This window comes from Syngnathus acus, chromosome 15 (genome assembly GCF_901709675.1).
Source record: "Syngnathus acus chromosome 15, fSynAcu1.2, whole genome shotgun sequence".
In the NCBI taxonomy this organism is placed as follows: domain Eukaryota; kingdom Metazoa; phylum Chordata; class Actinopteri; order Syngnathiformes; family Syngnathidae; genus Syngnathus; species Syngnathus acus.
In genome coordinates this window covers 11,732,373-11,756,086 of record NC_051100.1, presented here as the reverse complement: position 1 = coordinate 11,756,086, position 23,714 = coordinate 11,732,373, and the positions used below count along the sequence as shown (strand labels likewise).

The 23,714-nt window shown below is 45.6% G+C and overlaps 1 protein-coding gene across 1 annotated transcript in view; it reads right to left on the bottom strand.

Moving 5' to 3' along the window:
- Nucleotides 1–7,067: 7,067 nt before the first annotated feature.
- camkmt (calmodulin-lysine N-methyltransferase) overlaps nucleotides 7,068–23,714 on the bottom strand; it is a 48,756-nt gene continuing 32,109 nt past the window's right edge. The window contains exons 4-11 of the mRNA XM_037272768.1: nucleotides 22,719–22,779; nucleotides 22,262–22,313; nucleotides 20,694–20,757; nucleotides 17,375–17,441; nucleotides 16,533–16,607; nucleotides 13,174–13,237; nucleotides 11,424–11,555; nucleotides 7,068–8,120 (exon numbers count right to left, since the gene is read on the bottom strand). Coding sequence (XP_037128663.1) covers nucleotides 8,034–8,120; nucleotides 11,424–11,555; nucleotides 13,174–13,237; nucleotides 16,533–16,607; nucleotides 17,375–17,441; nucleotides 20,694–20,757; nucleotides 22,262–22,313; nucleotides 22,719–22,779 — 602 coding nt within the window. The 3' untranslated portion in view covers nucleotides 7,068–8,033. The remainder of the gene's footprint in view (nucleotides 8,121–11,423; nucleotides 11,556–13,173; nucleotides 13,238–16,532; nucleotides 16,608–17,374; nucleotides 17,442–20,693; nucleotides 20,758–22,261; nucleotides 22,314–22,718; nucleotides 22,780–23,714) is intronic.

The window sequence follows — 23,714 nt, the reverse complement described above, 5'->3', positions numbered from 1 at the left end:
GACACTTGGCCTGCCTGACGAATGCTACTCAGGAGCTGCCTCATTAGCATCATGCTGCCATGAAATTAGCTATGCTTGCACAACACAGAGACACAGACTCAACAAGCTCGTCAACAAGCTCGCCACACACACAAAAAAAAGGCTCTCGCGTTTCCTCATAGCCAAAATAAACAGTTAATTTGTGCATTTTGTCTCCTGACAATTTGCATGTTTTAATTTTCAAGCTGTTGGTCAGCTTCTTTGGTGGAGTGGACCATGGACTTTTTGGAACGCAGACTGCAAGCTTCTTAAGACAACGAAAAAAAGACAAAAGCAGGGGCAATTTGTCGACATGGAATATTCGAGCAGTTACAAATGCTGCCATTTTTTTAAGTGAGGTGGTCCAATCAAAGAGCGACAACATCCAGCATGGGCGTACTTTCACAACATCAAGAAGATTTTTCACAAACAAAAGGGAGCGCATGGTAATTGTGGAGCTTCATGACTGACATCAGCAAACTGGGTGGCTGGAGACTAAACACTTAGGTTAGTAAAGTTACGAATGAACAGCCCGGCACGACGAAGCCAACGCAAACGACGGCGATCTGAGGGTAAACGCACTCAGACGGATTTAAGGGCAAACCACAGACATGATGAAGTAGGCCCTCTCCTGCATTGCTCGTTACAGAGAGCTCAATGTTTGGCAAAGGCGTGCACACACGCACACGCACACACACACGCACACACACACACTTTCTTAGGCACGCACACACACACAAGGTTGTGCTCGTGGCTTAGGGAACACTCCAACTCTATTCAATCAGCCAACGAGGACCGAATCAGCTAAAGGTTAATTGCGCCAGAGTCCTTGTACACATATGGATGGCAAGTGTGTGTGCGCGCCTGCGTGTGTGCGTGTTTGCGGGTGCCGAGCGTATCTGCTGAAACACTTAGTCATTGAAGCAAAATGCCTTTTTGTCACACAAGGATTAGCGTGGACATAATCTATGTACATTTGCCCCCTCAGGAGACACACAAGTGGCTATTGGAGGAGTGGAGCGCCCCCATCCAAGCAGACACCCGTCCAGACAGACGGACAACATTCTTTGGAACAGGTGCAAGGCTGGCCAGCGTCTCGACAAATGTCAAAGTAGGGGCAACAATCAAAACGTCACGTCCAAGCCAAAGGTGAAGCAGAGCTGCCATGTTTTGGACGCGCATGTTAGCTTCAGCTAACAGTAGCTTCCATTACCAAGAAGAGGTCAGCGGAGACTTGTTGTGGCCCCAATAAAAGCTCATGTAGGACAGATCTCATTGATGCACCACTAATTGATTACATCAGCGTCGAGTGCTCGTCAGGGCACTTTTGAACCATGACAACGTCAAAGGCCAACTGCCATTTACAAGCAAGGACGTCCACTCAAAATTGCGACAAGTGTCTTCACATATTGGCGTGAGGTTAGACCAAGCGGTACAGATTGAGAGGCAGTGGTGGTGGGGTTGCAAAAGTTAGAGTCAGCGAGAGACAGTGGAAGGCGACAGCCTCGTTGACCTTCAACACGCAGACGAGGGCCCTCTCCATCCCGCCAGCGGCACTCGCGGCAGGAGGAGAGGCTCTTTGACTGGTCCCTAATGGCCCGCAACAAACGCCGTTGCCCTGGTGACCATGGCTATACAGGACCGCAAAGAAGCGACATGTTAAAAATGGAGGGAAAAACTGGATGGGGAGTTGACCTCAAGGATGGGATTCAGTCCCATGGGCTAATCTGTTTATGTTTGGTTGTTTAGCGGAGACGGAAGAACAAAAACTAGCTAAACAACCTGAAACACTTTTCAACTTGATCAACAATCAAATGAAAGCTGGATAAATAGCAAGGCTGGAAACTCATCGCCTTGCTAGCGCTAACAAAGCTATTGTTCGGTGAGCATGACGCTTGTTTGTCAAGACAGATTTTTCCATGCGCAGAAGATGAGGAAACGGAAACGTATGTCCCGTAAAAGCGTGGACGAGCCGCCCCGAAAAAAAAAGCTATTTGTTTGTTTAAAACCGATCATAATCAAGACAATCAAAGTGGCATTTTTTCCAGCAGTGTGGCGGCGGCAGCCCTTCCATTACTGCATTAATGCTACAGAATTTCACCTCCACTTACGCCGCCCAAATGGAAAACGTTATTGTCATCAAGGCCAGCCTTGTGGACCATCTTACATTTTGTGTGTGTGTGCGTGTGTGTGCAGGTGGGGCGGGGGCCGGAACAACAAACTCGATGGCTTTTCGCATTTAAAAAAAAAAAGAAACGAAAGAAAAGGAAAAATGCTCTCAGGGACTTTTCTGCATTCCACTTCATGAGCACAAACAAACGGAGCAAAAAGCCATTCGGAGGGGAAAGGATGCTGCTTGTAGTGGTGGGGAAAGGGGGAGGGGCGGAACGGGGTGGGTGGGGGTTTACTGTGGAGGGCAGATAAGGGGAAGTACGGCGGGGATGGGAGTAGACATCACTGACAGTCATTTATGACATTGGGAGACTTTTGTTAGCCTGAAAAGGTTAAAAATGTGCTTCTGTGGCCTTTATTTGGAATCTATTCAAGGGTTGTTGTCGTTTTGGATGAACTTAGTTTCATGTATTATTTTTATTTATTTAAATTAATTAATTAAATGTTTTCAAGTGTTGGGCGCTATAAACAGCATATCAGATACGCCATTGATATTTCTTTACTTGTTGAAGAATATTGCTTCTTCGTCACAAAAAAGGAAGGTTAAATTTCTCATTTCTACCTGATAAATCTCAACACAGTCAAATGCGAAACGTATCACATGAAAAATGTGAAATTTATCATTTCATAGAGTAATGATATATATATTTTTATGTGTTTACTATAAATGTATATATATACGTAAAATCTGTTACATTTTCTACTGACAAACTATTGTTGCTAGTGTATTTTTTTTCATTAGATGTTTTTTTCTAAATATAATTTTAAATATTTTCTACTATCCACAAACTGTCATTGGGCTTCTTGGTCATTCGATTATGTACATATACACATTCTAATAGCAAAGTGTCATGTGTTTTTCTCTTTCATTTCATTTTCACAATTAATTAGATGAGTTTAGTATAGCAAGTATCCATTTTTGTTTTAAACTAGGTGTTATTTGATTTATTTGATTAAAATGTTTAGTTTATTTTTGTAAGATGACTGTGGGGTTTTTAAAAAAAAATTCTTAGTTGAGTTCTGAGTTTATTTTTGGTTTTAGTTGTATTGGTCACTACGTTAATCACCAACTGATTCCCGAGCGCGGCACCGCTGCTGCTCACTGCTCCCCTCTCCCCCAGGGGATGGATTAAAATCACACGGGGATGGGTTAAATGCAGAGGACAAATTTCACCACACCCAGGTGTGTGTGTGACGATCATTGGGACTTTAATCTTTTAATCTTTTTTTAAGCACATTCTAAACTAATTTATTGATTCATCTTTCAACAATCGTTAACGAGGGACATTCTTACAGTTAATCCATCCATCCATCCATCCATTTTCTGTACCGCTCATTCGATTATATTACAAAAGTAATTACCGTAATTTTCGGACTATAAGTCGCACCGGAGTATAAGTCGCACCAGCCATAAAATGCCCAAAAAAGTGAAAAAAAACATATATAAGTCGCTCCGGAGTATAAGTCGCATTTTGGGGGGCAATTTATTTTACACCAAGAACAGTCATGAACGAGCAACAACAGGCTAAACGATAGGTATGCTAACGTGACATAAACACAAACTAAGAGCTGAGAATGGCCCTGACGTAAAATTCAGAGTTATTCAAAAAACTATTACATAAATAACACGTTAATAAAACCATCTGCGTCACTCCAATTCATTAAATCCATCAATCGTCCTTTGTCAACAATGCGTGCGCGCCGCTGACGGCTCTTGCACTTCCAAATATTCCACAGGCCCATATAACGATATATAAATTATATATCAAGTAACTATTATATAAGCAATAATGTTATCAAACCATCTGTGCACTCTAAATCATTAAATCCATCGATCAAATTGCTCGTCCTTTGTCAACATCGCCGCGCGTGCGCCCTGACGTCAGCCTCGTCGTTATTCCACAGATCTACTATATAACTATATTGTAGCGTTAACAAAGTTCAAGGAAAGACGTGGGTTTGGTAAACGGCTCTTTATTTAACAAAACAAACTTACAGGCGTGTGGCGGCGTGGACTTCCAGCCACGGAAGTGGAAGAGAGCTCCATAGAATAGGACCGGGCGTGCGTAAAAGCCATGACCGAGCCCCATCCACCGTCCTCGGACAGCCACCCGGCCGAGCGCCGGCCCCCGACTTCAATCCACGTCTTTCCTTGAACTTTGTTAACGCTACAATATAGTTATATAGTAGATCTGTGGAATAACGACGAGGCAGCGCGACGCCGCGTCAGCAGCGCGGCGGTTGTTTACATAAAGGACAAAGATTGACTCGACGGAGCTGCTGCTGACGCGACGTCGCGCTGCTGTCGTCACTTGAAATTCAAATTACAGTAATCCCTTGCTACATTGCGGTTCGTTTATCGCGGTTTCACTTTTTTTTGGGGGGAAAATTTTTGAAGAAAAAAAACCATATATAAGTCGCTCCTGAGTATAAGTCGCCCCCCCACCCAAACTATGAAAATAAACGCGACTTATAGTCCGAAAATTACGGTATCCATTCAGGTTGCATATTGAGTGTGTTGTTTGAGTGTCCATTTTAACTTTAGTTGTTAATTTTATTAGAATATAAAACGCTGCTGTGTGTGTGTGCTTAAAAAAAAACAACTGGATTTTTGAATGACTATTTATAATAATTATAATAATTATAATAATAATTGATAATAATTACCGTTTTTTTCCGTGTATAATGCGCAAAATTTAACTAATTTATTGTCCTAAAATCTGGGGTGCGCATTATACATGGGTACAAATTTTTTAAAATTTTTTAAAATTTTTTTTTTTTTTTAAGAAAATCATGGTACACAAAACCAACAACAGGACTGACCGACAATAGTGTGTTTGTACTGTGCTCTGGTCATTTCGTCAAAGAAGGGATAATATCCTCTTCTCTTCTTGACTGACAATGAATGTGATAGTTTAATACAATCAGCAAATAACAAAATGCGTATTACAGGTAATATTTTATTTCACAACACTTTGCCTTGTTCCTTTCGTCTCTGCTGTTCACTTCAAACACGCTCCATACGAACGCAATGCTCTCGTATCAGACGCTTGCTCGATCACCTGCTCGTTTGCTGTCACAATGTACCCTACACAAATCCGAAACATTTGTTGCGGCTCCGAGTCACGACGAGGGGCAAGTTTTGGTTTCCAAGGGTGTTTTTATTCCTCTTCAACGTCTCTCCCATACAGAGCCGCCTTTTTCACATGTCCGCACGTCACTTTCCTCTCTTTTCATCTGATCGCGGTGGTGCCTTTATGGGCAGTCGGAGAAATCAACGCCAACAAAAAAAAATACATCCAGCCTAGTTAAGACCATACCAAAGACTATAAAAATGGGACCCATTGCCTCCCTGTGTGTGTGACGATCATTGGGACTTAGAAAAAAAAATAAAAAAATTGGGTGCGTATTATACATGGGTACAGGCTTTTTTCCAGCATCAACATGCCATTTTTAGGGTGCGTATTATACATGGGGGCGCATTATACACGGAAAAAAACTGTATTTTAATTATTATTTTATTATTGTGCATCTTATTTATTATATGCATAGCATTCATTAAAAGCAAGTAGAAGAAGTATCGGGAAGCCTTGCTAGTCACTTGAAGTATTATCAATATTATCATGAGCATAATAATAATAATAATCATCATCATCATCACTAATTAACAAATGTTAAATCAGAGATGCAAGTAATTTTTTCTAGCTATTTTCTTGCACTGATTCTGAATCTGTCATCAGGTTTTAATCAACATAACTCTAATATCAAATGTCCTATTTTGTAATATTTCTGACAACAGTTGGAGGCCATCATGGCTGTATGTGACGAGGCACGGTAAAATGTATATTGCGCATGCTTTTAGCGGTCAAACTTCAAAAGAGAAAAATACTGTCTTAGTATATTTTAGAATTTTGCATCTCTTGTTGCGTGCCATCAATAAGCAAGCAGGTGTACCTAATGAAGTGTCCTGTAAGCCTCCTTCCTACACTGGCTGACATGGAAACTTCTCGCCTACTTTTGTGTTTTCTTTCGTGGTCCATCCTCTCTTTGGTTGCCGCTTTATTCTCTGGTTCTCTCCCTCCGTCCTCCCTCGCTCGCTCGCTCGCTGCCTCCCCCTCCATCTTGACACAGTGCACTGAGCCTAATCGTGGATAATTGGGTGGGAGTGGCGGTGGGCCGGCCCTGCCTTTGTGTGCAAAGGGCAAGTGGTCAAGTTAATGGGGCCCTTGTGTGGAGTCGGGGACCACTCTGCCTCCCTTCTTTTTTTTTTTTTTTTCTTCTTCGATCACTCGCTCGGCCGCTCAATCACTCGCTTTCACTCACATGTCTTTATTTGTAGAAGGCCGACTGCTTCGATCTCGTCTCGCCATTTTGGCACTTTGTCTCCTCGGCCGTGGCCAGTGATGGGCGCAAGGGAGGAGAACCGATCAAGAGGCCTCGCTAGTAGTCCCTCCCTCTCTGACAACTCACCCTCCTCCTCCCTCCTCCTCCTCGCTGATAAACAGAAGAGTGAGGCTGCAGGATTAGCTGCACTCCCTCCCGTCTTTATCCCTCTCTCTTTTATTCCTGAGGAGGGGAAGACGGTTGACTGGGCTTGATATGTATGTGCGTGTGCGTGTGTTAGCTTGTCTGGCACCAGCTTAGCCTGCAGGAGGCCATTGTGTTTGAAAGGCAGGCCGCAGCCAATCGGGGGGCCCGAGGAAACTTTATTACATCTGTAAGCATTTAACGCCTTAATTCTGGACAATAAGAACACACACGAGGTGTCGACACGCTGATTTGGCCACAAGAACGTCGCGCCGCGATGACAAACGCTCGCTCTTTTGCTTCCAGTCAATGCCAAAGCCGAGAGAGAAATCAAATCCAAATAGTCTGAGAATGTGTCGATCGTTGCGTTTATTGAGTGGCAAGATGATATTGCACTGATGGATAACAGTGAAGCCGAGGTAAGAAACCAACAAATTTGGTCTCAAGGCCATTTGGAAAACACAGTGAAAACTTTACAGTCGGCAGGATTTTGAATTTCAAAACCACTTTTCGAGACAAACACGGTAAACAATATTTTGTCATCGTCAGAAAAATTCTCGTAACTACGAGGAGGCCAAATGTATCAGTTATTTGGTATCGGTATCGTTGAGTACTCAAGAGTTGAGTGTTTGGACATACAGACATCATTTCACATTGTAAACGGCAAAAAGGTTTGACTGCGTGAACACATTCACTAAGCCTTTCGGGGCAACTAATTCAGAAGCAAGGCTCGAAACGAGACTTTTTTTTTAGAACTTCTCTTTTTCCACGTTAGCTGCATTCATGAAGTCCTAAGAAACGTTTCCTTCCATTTGAAAATCCATGTTGATATAACAGCGCTAAAAGCGTCGGCCATTTTGAAAACTAGCAAAACAGCTAAAGTTAAAGTTTGAATGGTCTCTTCTGGTTTTAATAGCAGGTGGCAGCAAAAAAAAAAAAAGATGAAAAGGTTGTGTTGTTTTACTAAGCCACTCAGCTTTTAGACTTGGAGGAAATTGGGCTACATTTACTCAAAGGTAGGCTCATTATTTTGGGTTGAAGTCAGGAATTGCGCATTTTGAACACAGTTTTGTTGTGTGCTGAAGTTGAAGGAAATTGAATGTAAACATCCCATTGTGTTGCTCACCATGCAATGGGTGTAGAAAACTCGTGACCCAATTTGAGCAGCTGTTTTAGTTTAGAGTGTCTCATGTCACAGTTCACAGATCTGGTGAGTCCAGAGGAATATGGACGCTCAGCAGCCGATCACAGTGTTGACGAAAGGCACCACGCGCACCCGCAGAACCAGAACCAGTGGCGATGTGAGTGCCCATACTTCACTGAGCTGGAGATCCTTTGGTCAAGGTGAGGAGCAGAGGGTAGTGGATGTTCTCGTCGTACGCTTCTTTGCCTTCTCGCAGCATCTGAAAACGGACGCAATACACGCTCAGTTGACATTTCAGCACCTGTATTTGGCGGTCCTTGTTGAATTTGCCAGTTCTCTGGCTCATTTTGGACCTGCTTCTATTCTGTCCACTCTTCCTGGTGACTGGTGATCTCAGTACCTGGTTTTACGCAGCTACTTTGGGACTCGATTCTTGTTACATACGTACCAAAGATTTTCCGTAGCTACTTATTGTCTGTAGCTGATGACTTTGACCCCGCCCCCCTCCCTTTCCATTGCACTTGCGTTATCTCCCCTCCAGGCACCAGCCGGTGGTTGAACCTGTGACACCCCCCGCCCCTCCCTTGAAGAGAGAAGGAGGAAGAAGAGGGAGCGCCATCGGCCCAAGGGGCTGATGGGCGTGGAGGTGCAGCTGCCCGGATAGGCCCCCCTCCCATCCCACAAAAAAACGCTCTCCGATGGGCGCTGTGTGGAGTAGCAGTCACATTGAAATGCTGCCAGGGAGGCGATACATGTCGGAGGAAGGGAAGGAAAGGAAAACAGGTGAGGGAGGGGGTGAGGACGGCTGAGAGCTGGCAGAGGTGAAAAGTTTAACAAGCAAAGCTGTTCCTCCTGATCGCAGGCTGCCTAATCAGCTTCATGGGTGGCTGCCGAAATTGCCTCTCAACCCACCCAACCTTTTCTCTCTGTCTCTCTCCTTTTTTTCTTTGCAAGGTGCAAGTCGTTTCTTTTAGTGGCACTTTGGCCGCCGCTTCTGTGCCCCCTCCCAGTCTCTTGTGTGGCCTCTACATTTCCACATCGGCACGCCGGGGAGGAAGTGGATGAGATGGGACTACAGATGGGAGGGGGGATCATTTGGAGGTCTCTCTAGGAAAAGTCACGTTTACACCTAATGGCCACAGTAGCATGTCACTGCATTTCTGATGATTTCAATCCCTAATTGTTATTGTTGAGGTACCTAATTTATTTATTACTAGCCAGTTATTATTTTTGCACCTGATTATTTCGGTCCTACCTGAGTTTTGAAATACTCCCTTATTTTAGTAGCTGGCTCGTTCAGCAGCGCCCCCTCCCCTGCATCCCCAGTGCCTGGGTCTTTTGGGCTCTATTTTGGTACCTCGTTGGTTGGGAATCGACAGATTTCTTATCTGAGCGTCATTCATTTTTTAAATAAAGGGTCGTGAAACAAACTCTTCCAAACGCTTCTGCAAAATCGTGTTTGTGTGAATGAAGAAGCGCAAGAAGATGTCGTTTTCCAAGTGAGGGAGGCAGCGGCGGACGGAAGCTTCTGCTTATGCATGTGCAAAAGACGGAGGATGTACTCCTGCGCCGTGTGAGTGTGTGTGTGTGAAAGAGAAATTAAAATTCATGACTCTCTCTTCACAACCATTTGAGTAACAAGATTAAGATGGCGGGTTAGAAAATAGCGGCGGCATTATCAGGCTGCTTGCAGTCCCTCCAGCTGCTTGCCTCTCTATTCCACAACAGTGGGGATAAGAGGATAACGCGCTAGCCCTGTCGGCTGCCTGTCGCAACACACACACGCACACACACAGACACACACATGCACACACTCTCACATTTTTGGGGGGGGTTACTTTTGGAACTAAAAATGCAAGCTTGCAGCTGACCACAATTGTGACTGGAGCATTTTGCGCACCAAAAAAAATTAAGTTACGAATTTCTCTCGAGAGATGAAAACGTGTGCCATAAATAACATTCAAAATGTATTCTAGGAGGAACACCAGGGCAATTAATGCTATGGAAATAATCCTCTGACCACTTATTGGGACGTTTTCAAGTTGATGTATTAGAGCTAAATATAGCAATGAATGTTTTTCTACCTGTCACATTGCAATCTGAGATATAAGTGGGCCACACTCGAGTTTTTCAAGACACAAAAAGTCAATTAGCTATATTATTCCTTTTACTTTTAGCAAGTATGAATATGAATGTACAAAACAAAGAAAATTACACGTTGTATGTAAAACAACTTCAGGGCTCCAGACTAGCTTTTTTTTTTCTAGGAGACTTTTCAGTGTCACATCTCCCACAGACTCAAGCGTTTGGCTTTCTGCTTTGATGGTCGTAAGCTGACATGACATGCAAATCCACATTGTGTGTATGCGTGTTGGGCTGCAGGTTGCGATATTGTCTTGTTTCTTGGTGCTCCCACTGCAAGTAAACACATCTAGTTAAGGAAAGCTAATCTGTAGCGCAAATGAGGAGCAGCTGCTCATTGCCATGTGTGTGTGTCTGTGTGTTTTCCGCGTGCATGTTTGGGTGTGATATCATCACATGCTACGTTTGTGTGTCATGTCTGGCCAATATGCCATCTAAGTGATGTCTGGGCTGTGCGAGCTGGTGATATAACTCTCTCTCTCTGCTTTTTTGTGTGTGTTAGCATGATGAGTCGGGGCCACGCACACACTTAGAAATCCACCACACCGACTTTTTTGGTATGTTTATCAGAAGATAAGCAGAGGAGACTTAATCACCTTCAGATATGGAGTGAACCCCTAAATTGGTTCAAACTAAATTGTTTTTTTTTTTCTAGTTTTACTCTGCACATGCGATAAATTATTTTGACTTATTAAAACATGAGTAAAAATTCTGTAATTAAACAAATAGCAAGCATAAAGCATATAGTTAGAAAATGATGTTTGTGTAAATGTGCCTTTAAGAGGCGGAGCTTTTTGGAGTGTGGTGTGATGATGACGAGTCTGAGTGGGAGCGTCAGGGTGAAAGCTGTGACAGACAGCAGCTTCTTTGTGTTTACGTGTTTTGAACATGAATATGACATGATAATATGAATATGAAAATGGTACATTTTTTACGTGGCACTCTGTGATAAGTTGAAAGGAGCAAAGGTGTCTCAGTGAGGGACTGGAAGGCGCGCGCACTTGACGCATTTTGTTTGTCGCAGCAATTGTCGCAGCGGTGTCGGCGAGCAGGCGCCGGCCCAATTGGGCGCGCTGCTCGCTGTCCACTCATTGTGTCAATGGAGTCGCCAGCAGGACGCCGCTTCTTTTAACTCGGCCGCTTTCTGCCTCCCTTCACGCGCCGGGTTAAAGCGGCTAGTTTCTAGATGCTTACAAACGTGCGATGACAGACTTATTGACAACGGTTATCAATGGCACGAGGCTTGAAAATAAGAGCGGAGCACGGCTGCCCAAGTCGCCATCTATTCACTTGGACGCTCGAGCTCTTTGTTGGGACTTGCGTGGTTAGGGTGATGAATGAGCCGCAACTTCCAAAGTTGGATGGCTGGCTGGCCGGCCGATTAAAAGTCTAAAAAGCAGCAACGGCCATCGGGTCGTACCTTCAGATGCACATCCCACACGTGCGCGTCGTACTGCCGCTGCTCAGCCACCAGGAGTCCGGCCTGCCGGGCCAGCTGGCAGAACATCCGCAGGGTGTCGCCTCGAAGCGGGGCCAACACCAAGGCCACACCCTGGCCCAGGAAAACAATGTCAATGATGACTTGTCACACAAAGACCACAGTCCTGAACATACACCATCCTTTTATTTCGTCAACAAAACAAATCAAAGTGTGTGCGTGTGTTTGTGAGACGTCGTGCAAGTACTGAAAGGATTACCAACAGGTTCAGAGTTTCTTTGAAATCCTCCAGCTTTGAGTTTTATTTCACGCTGATCGTGTTGTTATTGTTCTAATTAAACGGAGCACCGAGACAAGCACGTACAAACACGCAAATTAACACACAAGCGCAGGAATCAGCAGGGGGGCTCGGTTAGTCGGACACTTTTTGTGTTGTTCTTGTTTGATCCAAACGTGCCGTGCTCTATGTGCAAGCCCCCTCCGATGAGAAATCAAACACTCACACAACCCGAGCCAGGCTCAAATCATCTGATGAAGAGGATCGGGCCACCCGGATGGCGCACCTTTGTCCCAAACGACAAATGAATGCCATTATCCGAGACAAGCGGAATTGTTTAATCAGCTTAGCAAATGATTCAATATTGGGCGGGGCTCTCTGTGGCATTCATGTTTTGTCTGATGGCCGCCGCTCAAATCACATTAGCTGACGAATTATCTCTTATTAAAGCAGGAGATATGATCATATTAGTGAGAGACGGCGACGGCACGCGTGCTCGGCGTGACGTCGTCGTTAGCGCGCAGAGGGACGCCACGTCCGACTGGAAACACATTTACTTCTTCTATTTTCTGGCAAGGTTTTTTTGTATAAGCTACAACAAGACTTCAGACTCACCGCACGACACCATAGTTTCCCTGTTTTGCTTTTGTTTGTGAGATTTATGAGATAATAATTATTAAGATGAGTTTCCATGGCAATAAATAAAAAAGCCTAGCGGGTGGTCTGCAACAGGAGTTTGTTTCTTATGAGAAAAGACAAAGTGCCATATCAGAGAACTGATGGATTGTTTTCAAATCATTGGAGCCTTAATGAAAATAATAATACTTTATGTGTGATCTGCCTTCTACTTCGTCCTCAACTTTTGTGTGTAATTCACGCATCAATTCCTGGTTTGCCTTCCTGTCCGTGTGCGTTCCTTTGGTGGTCTTCCATCAGTGGCGTTTTCATCTCCTTTTTACAAACTCCTGCCACCATCCTGGCCTCTGTACTTAAAACGCAACCTGCTTCCTTCAGATGAAGCGAAATCTCAAGCCTATCTCTTCCAGCCTTTTGCTTTGATTCCCACACACACACACACTTGGCCATCTGCTTTGGCTGTCGCAGCATGGGGTCTTATCGCGGGGCCAAAAGGGAGAAGTTGCCCGGGATTTATGATGAAGGGGAGGCCAGGAAGCAGAGCCCCACAGATCAGAGCGCTGCATAAGCATTAAAGCATTACATGATATTAATCCTGTCACACTATTAATGTGTGCTGAGGCCTAATTATGATTGAGGAGAGTGGATAAGCACAGCCACAGATACATACAGTAGACACGCACACATGCACGCACACAGACGCACGCACGCACGCACACGCACACGCACACACACACACACACACACACACACACACACACACACACACACACACACACACACACACACACACACACACACACACACACACACACTTACGTTGGGTTGCAGTAATCTCCTTATAGCATCAACCAGGCTGCTTCTGTATTGGTCGAGAAACAAACTGGGAGGGGGAGAAGGGGAGCGAGAGAGAGAGAGAGAGAGAGAGAGAGAGAGAGAGAGAGAGAGAGAGAGAGAGAGAGAGAGAGAGAGAGAGAGAGACAGAGAGTCCCGTTAGTGCGCATTTTCGTGATGGCAGCTGCAGATAAGGCAGCGGCGTGTTTATTTTGATTTTGTTGACAAATCGACTCGCATGATGACGGGAAGGCAAAAAACAATTTGCATGAGTTTACGAGCAGGGCGCCAAGTGCGTATTGAACTCGGCCCGTTATCGAAGCACTGAGAGGAATGAAGAAGAGAATAAAGACGTGCACGCGCATACACAAAGCCATCGCGCTGAGATGACGCCTGTTTTGGCTTAGCACATCATTTCAAAAGAGGGGAGCATATTTGCGGTGTGGCAAATCAAATGAGTTAGTCATAAAAACAGAAAATTAATTATATTTAAAAAGGTCATGTAATTAAATAAAATCTGTTCAAATTGCTGCAGTACATCATTGAGTGCACCATACAACCTAAAAAATGTTTTTGATGCTAACCCATGCTAGCCCACTATTACCCCTGAAAGTAAGTCAAGCCCTATGAGGAAGAGCAAGAACTTAAATAATCAGTACAATCCAGCCCAAAGACCCCACCCCCAAAAAATGCATTTGCTTATCATGCCAGATGAGATCTGATTAATTTGCCTAAAATGCAACAATGGAGATTTGGCCTAATCCCACACGCCCAACTGGAGCTTGTGGCTTCATTGTGGACCGGCAAAAAAAGTCAAATTCCTTTTGTTGAACTCTCATTTGCATGGCGTACATATTTCCAATGCTTGAATTCAAAGCAGGATGTGCGCACGTTGGACTTAAGTGGAGTTTATTTTTCTTGTCGAGGTCGGCGCGGGGCTGAGCTTTATTTGCCTTGAAAGGTGAGAAGTTTGTGTTTGGTTTACTTTGCCACGCGTATCGACTGGGAGAGGAAGAGCGGGCGGCGAGGAGCAACGAGGAAGCCAGCGGCTTGGGTGGAGGCGGACACACACACACAAAAAGTGCAAGGGAAGGACAGAGTGTCACTGAGAGGCCACCGGACAAAATGAGTCATTATTATGTCTGCGAAAAAATATTAGCACGGGGGCCGGGAGGGGGGTTGTCAAGCAAAAACAGAAATGTTAAACAAAAATGCAGTTTTAAGGTTCTGGATCTTTGTGACGTCACTTCAACAAGTGCATGCAAAGCAACAAGGCGTCGCCGCTTTATGGACTCGCAAATTGAGTGGCCTCGGCATTGACGACCAGCCTATTGTCTCGTGTTGACCGGGACACGCACACAAGGTCAAAGTGCACCACTGGGGCGTGTGTCTATAATTGTCACGTTGACGAGGATCATCGGGGGAAACGGCGCAAACAGATGACATCATCGCTGTGGCTTCAGTTGGTCAAAAAATGACTAATAATCAAACATTCCTGGGAAATCACAATGTCCCGTTACTGGTGAGCTATTTTTGTAACAGACCAGCAGGTCAGGGACAGCGTTTTGGTGGCCTAATTTGTAAGTGGAGTGCGCACGCTTTTGAGACTCCTCGTGCTCGATTCCGCTTTGACGAAGCATCCCAACGCCGTTGTCTTGTAGCTCAGCAATCGCCACATTCTCAGGCTTTTATCTCGGTGTCTACACATGGCGGGATTTTTGGAAGACTCCAGTAGGCCAAATTGCGCCGCCAAGTATTTTGTGCCACCGGAGGCATGCCTGCTTCCGTCTCACGCACGCTCACATTCAGTCACGGAGACAACGCAATCGGTGCAACAATTGAGACAGTCAACAGACGTCATCCCGCTGTCATTTGAATTTTGTTGCTAAATACATATTTAGCGTATACATGAAAATATCTTTCATCAGGAAGAATCATGAATAGCTTTAGTGCTGACTTTTTCCAATTTCACTCTTTTGAGATATTCCTTTTTTGCATTTTACAATTAGGTTAGCTGTTTCATACATTCATCTTTCCTCCCAGGCACGGGGAGAACATGCAAACTCCACACAATCGGAATTGAGCCCTGCACCCCCAAAGTGTGAGGCAGTTGTTCTAACCAGTGTTTCCCCTTTTATGAACTAATTCATCTGTTTAATTCTTAGGATTAAATCAAATTGAAAAAACTCCTGAACAAACCAATGAAAAAAAAAATCTGCTGAAAAATCAGATTTTATTTTTTTGGACAGTGCACATGCTGTAACGGTGGAGCAATTTGCATGTTTCTACTTGAGATGAGCTAAGACAATAGTCCCTTTTGTCCAAATGAAAGAAGATGCCGGGTGATATCGGATGACATTCAAAGGGAACGTGGCCCGACGACACGCGGCGTTAGCGCTACGCTGCTCTGCGCACACACTCGGGCTGTTCACAGTTGGAGATCTAATTAATCCAAGTGGATGGCGCCTTGTTGACCTTTTCCCAGGTGATCATCACAATGACGCGCCCATTAATCGGTCAGCCGTCACTCTTGGACCGCCGCCGCTGCAATTATCGCACAATCGCTCGAGGATGGAGCGAGCAGAAAGCGCCGCACACACACCCACGTCCTCAACTTTACGTGTAATTGATTCCTTTCTCGCCCGATTGCGTGTCAATGTCAAATCTTTGGCTTTAGAGCCGGCTATTACCTGGAGCAAGCGTGACATTACAAGAATAGCTTCGGCTAATGCTGCACTTAACGCAGGCGGCAGGTGTTCGGTCGCCCTTCAACACCCACAAGCGAAATTCTAATATCGTTTCCATGAAATCGAGTTGCCACAGGTACCTAGATAACAGAACCTATGGAGTTACTTTACTGCTAACTTGTCTTAAAAAGTAACTCTGACCACAAAGCTATTATTTTTCTGTCTTGGTCGACATGTTAATGTTGTCGTGACATTTGCAATGTACGATATTTCGAAATATAATGATTCAATTTGGGGACCTCAAGCAGTGAGTCTTTCTCTTTGTGCCATCCATGTTTTTTAGCGTTGTTTGCATTTGCCATGATTGCATTATCGCCCTCGCTCCATTTCAGTCGGCTCTTGTTCTCCGCCCCTCAAACTCTCTCTTCATCTTCCCGTGTCCGCTCTCTTGTCCAGGCGCAATTATTTGCAATTTGCCTAAGTCATCCATTTGCCGGGACACCGAGCATGAAAACGAAGCAATTTAGTGTCAAATGGAACGGGTGAGGTGGACCCGCAGAGGGGGAAGGTCCCGGCGCTGATGGGGGGGCCACGCAAGAACTGTCACCCTACAGCCAAGATAAAAGAGTGCTCGTGTGTGCGCGTGTGAGCACCTACCAGTCTGCACACATGACAACGTCGAAATGGGCTTCTAATGTCGAGATGTCCAGCTCGCAGTCCCACCTCAGCACCCTGCAACCAAACAATGGCAAAGTTCAAGACTCTTTGAGCTGACACCAAGTTTGACATCTTCTCAATGTCAATGTCTCATCAGCCACAGAACTTTAAGTCAGCGGTGGGCTCACTATTTGGCAGCTTCAACCGCTGCCCCACTCTCAGTCGCTGTACGTGAGGTTAGCGTTTGGTGCTAACGAGTACTGTGCAATGTTTTCCTTCTGCTCTCGAGGCTGTAAAGTGTTTTGCGGAGGGTCAGCATCGAGCCATTTTCTCTTTCCTCGTGAAGCCATTTTCTCTTTGCTTGCTCCCCTCACTCACGCTGTCAGATTGCGGGGATTATTAATTAGGCATTAATCACACTCTGTAAACAAATCATTGGGCTCCGCTAGAAACACAATCCCGAATCACGGCAGGGGGGCGCACACACACCATTACACTGCCCCCCCCTTCCTCCCGTCGTCCAATCGCATCGCACCCTGCCGTAATCTGCGACGAAAACCATCAAAGTAATGTGGCTTAATTACACGTTGACTTTTTCTCTTCATCTTCCACTTGTGTAAATATGCGCAGGAGGGAGGGGGACGAGCGAGAGGAGAAGCACGCCTTGTGGAGAGAGCGCCGCGACAATTCAAAGATATTTAGCGTGATGGCTGGAGGTCCCGATTTACGATGACAACTGTGTACTGCGCCGTCCCTCGGCCCGCCAAACGTGACCTTGCAGATGCTGGAGAAGAACAACGCACTTGTATTAAAAAAAAAAATAAATAAAAACGTATCCTCACCTGGTAGAGACGCACGTCGAGCCGAACTTCCCCGCTTTCTCGTTTCTTTCGACAATCCCTCGCACATCTGACGGGCAACAGTTAAGGACGGGACCTTCATTTTGAACTCCTCTCGAGCGTCTGAGCACAGCTTGCTAAACGCACCAACAAAGCTGCAACCTTACTGGAGTTCTTACATCGTACGACACCGACCAAAACATTAGGAACACTTGCGCAGTGTAATGCAATCGATACTTTTGTATTGATTAATTCAAAGCACAAAAGCCTTCAGAACAGATTTCATGACGGAACACCATTTGCCAGCGGGACATTCTCTATCACATGAGAGCTTCTGAAATAAACTGAAAAATTCCAGTATGAGTATATCTGAGCGGAAATTAGCTTATAAGGCCACAAAATGTCCACTTGCAGACGATTGGATTCACAGAGCGTGATACGGTTCATTCGAAAGTGCACAGATTCGATTCGATGCACTCCCAAAACTGATTTTCCGATTCAAATCGTTTTTTTTTGTTTTGTTGCCCCACCCATTGTCTAAGCTTTTGGACACACGCCAATCTGGAGGACAAACACTGCGATGCGTCCACTCTTGATGCAGAATGGACGAGCAGGTCGCCGCCCCCTCCCCCGCCCCCTCAGCGGATCAATTGAAAGGCTTTTAACCCGCATGTGCACGCGCACGCACACAAAGGCGGGCCGATTGATGTCAACGTGTCTATTAATACACTGGCCTGTGGAGTTGCACCGCAATTCAATTAGGATTTGCTTGTCTTTAAAGCCCGCAAAGAGACAAATCCAATCGACGAAGACGCCAGGGCAAGAGAGAGCAATGCGATGAGCCGGAGAGAGAGCGAGGTGTTGATACAGTATAGATTGATAGCTCGAGAGCCAAACATCAAAAATAAAAAGAGGCCTTCTTTGAAAGGGACACACACAGAAACTACAGTGGTGCCTTGACTTGCAACTGCAATTTATTCCATTCAAATTTATTTTCCTCTTAGTGTGTGAGTGCCCTGTCAAGTGTTATCGTTTTATTACAACATACCACTAAAATATTAATAATCATATTACTTTGGAATAAAAATAATAAAAACATGGGGCAGTAGTAAGTTAAAGTATGACTGTATAGGATGTAGGTTGAGGTCACGTTTGAACTAACACACATAACCAGAAACAGACCCCACCCCACACACACCTGTGCATCAGCGTGTTGTGCATGGCGATGACAGAGGCTTACTGTAATCCCATCACCAGCACACCACTAGGGGAGAGGTCAGCAAGCGTGCGTGCACACACACACACACACACACACACACACACACACAAACCCACAGATCACACACACCGAGGTAAAAAGGTGATAGAGTTAGGCTGAAGAAGTTTTTTTGGTGTCGTCATCGGAGTAACATCGTATTGTGATACAGCTGGAGGGGCTAAAGTGGCATATGCCACAATATGGCTGACCTGACAAGTTCTAATGTCAGAATCAGAAAGTCTTGTTTGTGTTAAGACAATGTTGGGCTGTCTTTAGCAAACATGCATCAACATTTTTGCAACAGCTACGCTGTGCTATGGCTACTATGCTATCCATACACTTGTGGGGCACTTAAGAACGTTAAAAGCGTAACGCAAGATTAGCTTTAGCAAACCTCATTATTCACTTCCTGCTACGCTATGCTAGGCTACGCTACATACACACAGTCAATGAGTGAGTCGTTACATTTTGCACCAACTTGTTTGACACTAGTATGACAGCTAACGATGCTAGTGTGAATTTCAGTGCATTTCAGTTGAGCTGAGAGGCTTCAAGTTGCTCTTGGAAATTGTGAAGGAATATATGCAGCCACCTTTTCAAATCAGTCAAGTTGCAGCCAAGTAGCAGCCATCAATCATGCTTAAAGGAATATTTCCATTGATTTTTCAAGACGATTATTGAAGGTCGCGCAAGTAGCACAGTCTGGCCTCCACGTGTGTATGTGTGTGTGTGTGTGTGTGTGCGTGAGAGTGTGTGTGTTATGAATGAGGTCAAAACTGCGAGTACAGATCTCACCACCATTCACACGAATCTGCTTCCATTGTAGCCTCGACCGGCGGCCGTTCGCATGAGAGCCAAAATCCGCCTTCGAATTTCTGTGTGTGTGTTTGTTCTGTTGAAACAAAGCGGGTGGGTCAACTGTGCATTGTTGCTACAAGTGTGCGCAGCTTAAAGTCTGCGCACTGTTTTTGTTTGGTCTCATTGTGATCGTTGCCGGACGAGACATTGCGAGATATTGTAAGCACGGCTAAATATGGAAGCGCCCAATTGGTGGTTGGGGAAGAAATACGCATTTTTGCACGTTTCCTGCTTTTGTCACAGCAAAACTTGCTTTTCTTGTTTGTGCGAAGTGCCGGAGAGGGCAAAGGGAGCAGGAATGATGCAAGTTGCTGGGAAAAATTGACAAAATTCCCCAACGAGAATATAAAAAATATTTTAAAAAATAACATAAAGATGCAAATAATTTCCTTGGAAAATAAATATTGAGTTGGAATCGGGAGAAAGTGGAATATAAATGGAAAAATAAATAATATTAAAACTATATTATTGTATATGATTAAAAAGTATTAGACTTCAAAATGCATGTCCTTGGTGATTATTATGATTGTCCAAAAAATAGATCAGGGGTGTCAAACTCGTTTTTTTCACGGGCCGCATTGTAGTCATAGCTTCTTTGGGAGGGCCATTATGACCCAAATAAATGTATGAGCACCTCATATTATATACAGTAAAAGCTACAAAACAAACTGACAAATAACTCGTTTTCAAATATGACGAGTAAAAACTGGTCAAATATTTAAAAAAAAAAAGATATTAAAAGTGAAGAAAATTTGCAATTCTAGTAATGACACGAATTTGATGCACAATTTGTCTACGCGGGCCACATAAAATGAAGTGACGGGCCGGATCTGGCCCCCGGGCCTTGAGTTTGACACCTGTGCAATAGATTATAAAAAGAAAAATAATTGAAGTGTTTTAATGAAAACTACTTTTTCCAGATAAAGACTGAAAACTTATTTTTTTTAAATCAGAAAGCTTTTTATGAACGTGTAGTTAATTTTGTGACTTTTGTTCTTGATTTGATTTGGTGAGGGACTAATGGAAAATATTTTTTTATTGTAGTTATTTTTGAAGCTTGTTGTTGTATTTCGCAATATGCGTCATCTGTTTTCCACAACGTTGCAGAGACGATGTGCTGGAGTTGCGGCTTTCACCGCATTGAAATCAAAGCCCAGCGGCGGTGGCGGCGGCACTCGGAAGCTTCCCGGTCGGATGAAAGGATACTTTGAACGCACTTGTCGTTGCCGTCGGTTAGCAGCACTTGCTCGGCGTCAGCACAAACGGCAACCTGAAACAAAAGCGGCCTCGGATGAGGGCAACTCGCATGATAATGACATATCTGCACGAGACGCCCCGCCACGGCCTCCCCCCACCCTCCCTTTCTATCTTCAGCCCATTTCTATGTCTGCATTATTTTAATCATTCAATCAAATCAGTCAATACTTTTATCAGGGCGGCTAGCGGTGGGGGCCGCTATCTTGCTATCGCTCTGTTCAGTAATTGCATTGTGACAGGGGGATGATGGCAAGCGCCGAGCCTTTTCATTTGACGCCGGCCGGCCGGCTGTTTATCGGGCCGAGCCATCACTCTCGCTTGCTCGCTCACTCACTCGCTCGCCCGCCCGCCCGCCGCTGTCACTCTGCGCTCGGCTCGCCGGGCCTGCCTGATGCCCTTCACGTAACTTTGCGGCTGCGAGAGGTGCCGTGGAAGACGGGGAAAAAAATGGGAGCGGGAGAACGTGGCAGTGGATGGAGCATGCGTGCATGACGTGTGTGTGCGCGTGACAGAGATAAGGAGGTGTGTGCTTAACTGTAAGCCCTTTTTGCCTTCCCGCTCTTCGTTTTTGAAGGCGTCGCTCACTCTGTCGGGCTGTCACTTTGCATGCAGACAAAGCCCAAGCGGTGTTATCCGTCACCGTACGGCGAGTCGGACGTCAAGCGTGGTGGGACCGCGCACATGTTCATGCTTTGCCACACACATGTTCACGGCCCGCGGGGCATGTGAGCGTGCGGGGCAGCAACGAGCGACGCGTGTGCCACCATCTGCTCCGATGCGGGAAGTGACCCACGGGCCGAAGCGGGGCATCGGGCCGAAAGATGCGGAATCCGACCTGGCCTGCTCGCCGCTAGCCCCGTCCACCAGCCAAGGCCGCTCGTCACCATCTTTGACCTGCATAATCTCTGACATTTGATTAGTGGCGTTGCAATCGTGGTTTTATGCTGCCGATTGCGATGCTGATCATCAGATTGGCCGATTCTCACAGCAATCGTTTGGATCGTGGAAGTCGTGATCACTCCCACAGCAGTGCAGCCCTCCCTCTTGGCACAAGATTGAGGGTGGTCACGAACCCTTGAACTGAAAGCGATGGTATGAGACCCAAAACACAAATTGAGCGCATGACCCTTCAAAAAAGATCAAACGCATGATTGCAGTGTCGGTGACACACGCTCACGCATACACGGGAAGGCCACGAAAAAGGAGACGTGTGAACGACGGATTCCATCTCCAGCCAGCAATGTCAAAACACGGCGGTATCGACTGGCCAGAGATAAAATGCTGCTGTTTCGCACGCGCACGCACGCGAGCGCGCAGCAGATCGATGGGACAACCCTCAAGACCTCGGCTAATAACAGTGAGACGTGTCAACGTGTGCGTTCGAGACCCAGGAAGGTGATGTCACCACGCAACGCCGTCCGGGTTCCACCTCAGCGCAAATCGTGTGTGTGTGTGTGTGTGTGTGTGTGTGTGTGTGTGTGTGTGTGTGTGTGTGTGTGTGTCTGCGTTTTCCTCACCATGAGTCCAGCGAGACAGGTCATCCCTCCTCCTAACTCGCAAACGGCGCCCCTAACAGGACAGACAGGGGAAGACGTTCATTTGGTGGAAAATGCCACTTTGACTCTCTTCCTCTCTTCATCTGGCCTTGCCCCCCATCTTGTCTACTTTCATGACAGCCGCCTTCATCCCTCCCTCTTTTTTCCTCCTCTTTCTGTCTCTCTGACCTTCACTCCACCGGCCGATAATCAATAGCCCCCCACCCCTGCCCACCACCTGCCTCTTGAATGTTAAAACAGGAAATCAAAGGGTGACGCTCTACCTTTGGTGTAAATCAAAGACTGCCTTCGGGTAGCCGTAAAAAAAATGATGTGGCACATGGCAGCAAACGAGCGCTTGCAACTGAGTCAGCCAAAAGGTTGCCGATTCATGAATGTCGAAATATGTCACTGTAGCGTAGCGTGATGGGGAACTTACGTGAACATGTGTCGATTGTGCAGGCAGTAATGAGCCATGGCCTCCTCTGACGGCCACACACCTGAGAACACAAACACACACACACAAAAGTCACAGCAAAAGCAGCTTATTATCGATTCCAATAAGACGCAAGCCGATTGGACGTTTGTTTTCCAGCCTGCTTCTCTGGTGGCTTCACCTCGTCATCCAAGTCTTACTCTTCTGCCCGTCTGTCCTAATCCTTGCAACACACTCCCGCTCTCATCATGTGTGTGTGTATGTGTGTGTGTGTGTGCGTGTGTGTGCGTGTGTGTGTGTGTGTCAGGAGGTCCACTGGGTGATAATCACAGCATGCAGGCCTATCTGGCTTATCACCTGCCGTCAGCCCTTCCCCTTCTGCTGCGCATGTAACGCACACTTGGATGCTCAGGCCCGCTATGTCACTCACACACACACAAACACACGCACACAAACACACACCTTGGCAGTAGAAGAAGCAAACATTCATTTGAATAAACCTTCAGCTTTCTGGCTTTGAAGGAGACGCTGCAGCTTTGGCGCCGTGTGCATCGGCGTGTTTGTGTGTCCATTGTGTGCGTGTGTGTGTGAGGAAGTTGTGTAGGATGAGAAGAAGATTGTGGGAGGCAAGGGGAGTTGCTTTAAAAAGTGAGAGAATGAAGAAGAGGAGAGCAAAAAGCAGACACCGTCTGCCGGAGAAGGAGCTGGTCAATATAATAAGCGGCTTACAAACGCTCGCTCTTCAAGTCATGGGGCGGACATCAGTGCACGCGTGCGTGTGTATGTGTGTGTGGGTGACGTGTGTGTCATCCTGGCACACTTGCTCCTGCTTGCCAAGATTAGCTGAAGCAAGCAGGATTTAATAACGCCTATTGATAAAGTGTCCAAATATGTCTTTTTGAAAACACACACACACTCACACACACATATCTAGCGAGTGTCAAGAAATGTATGTAGGGCTTGAGCACGGTGACATTTTGAATGTCGTGTCTTTTTGGC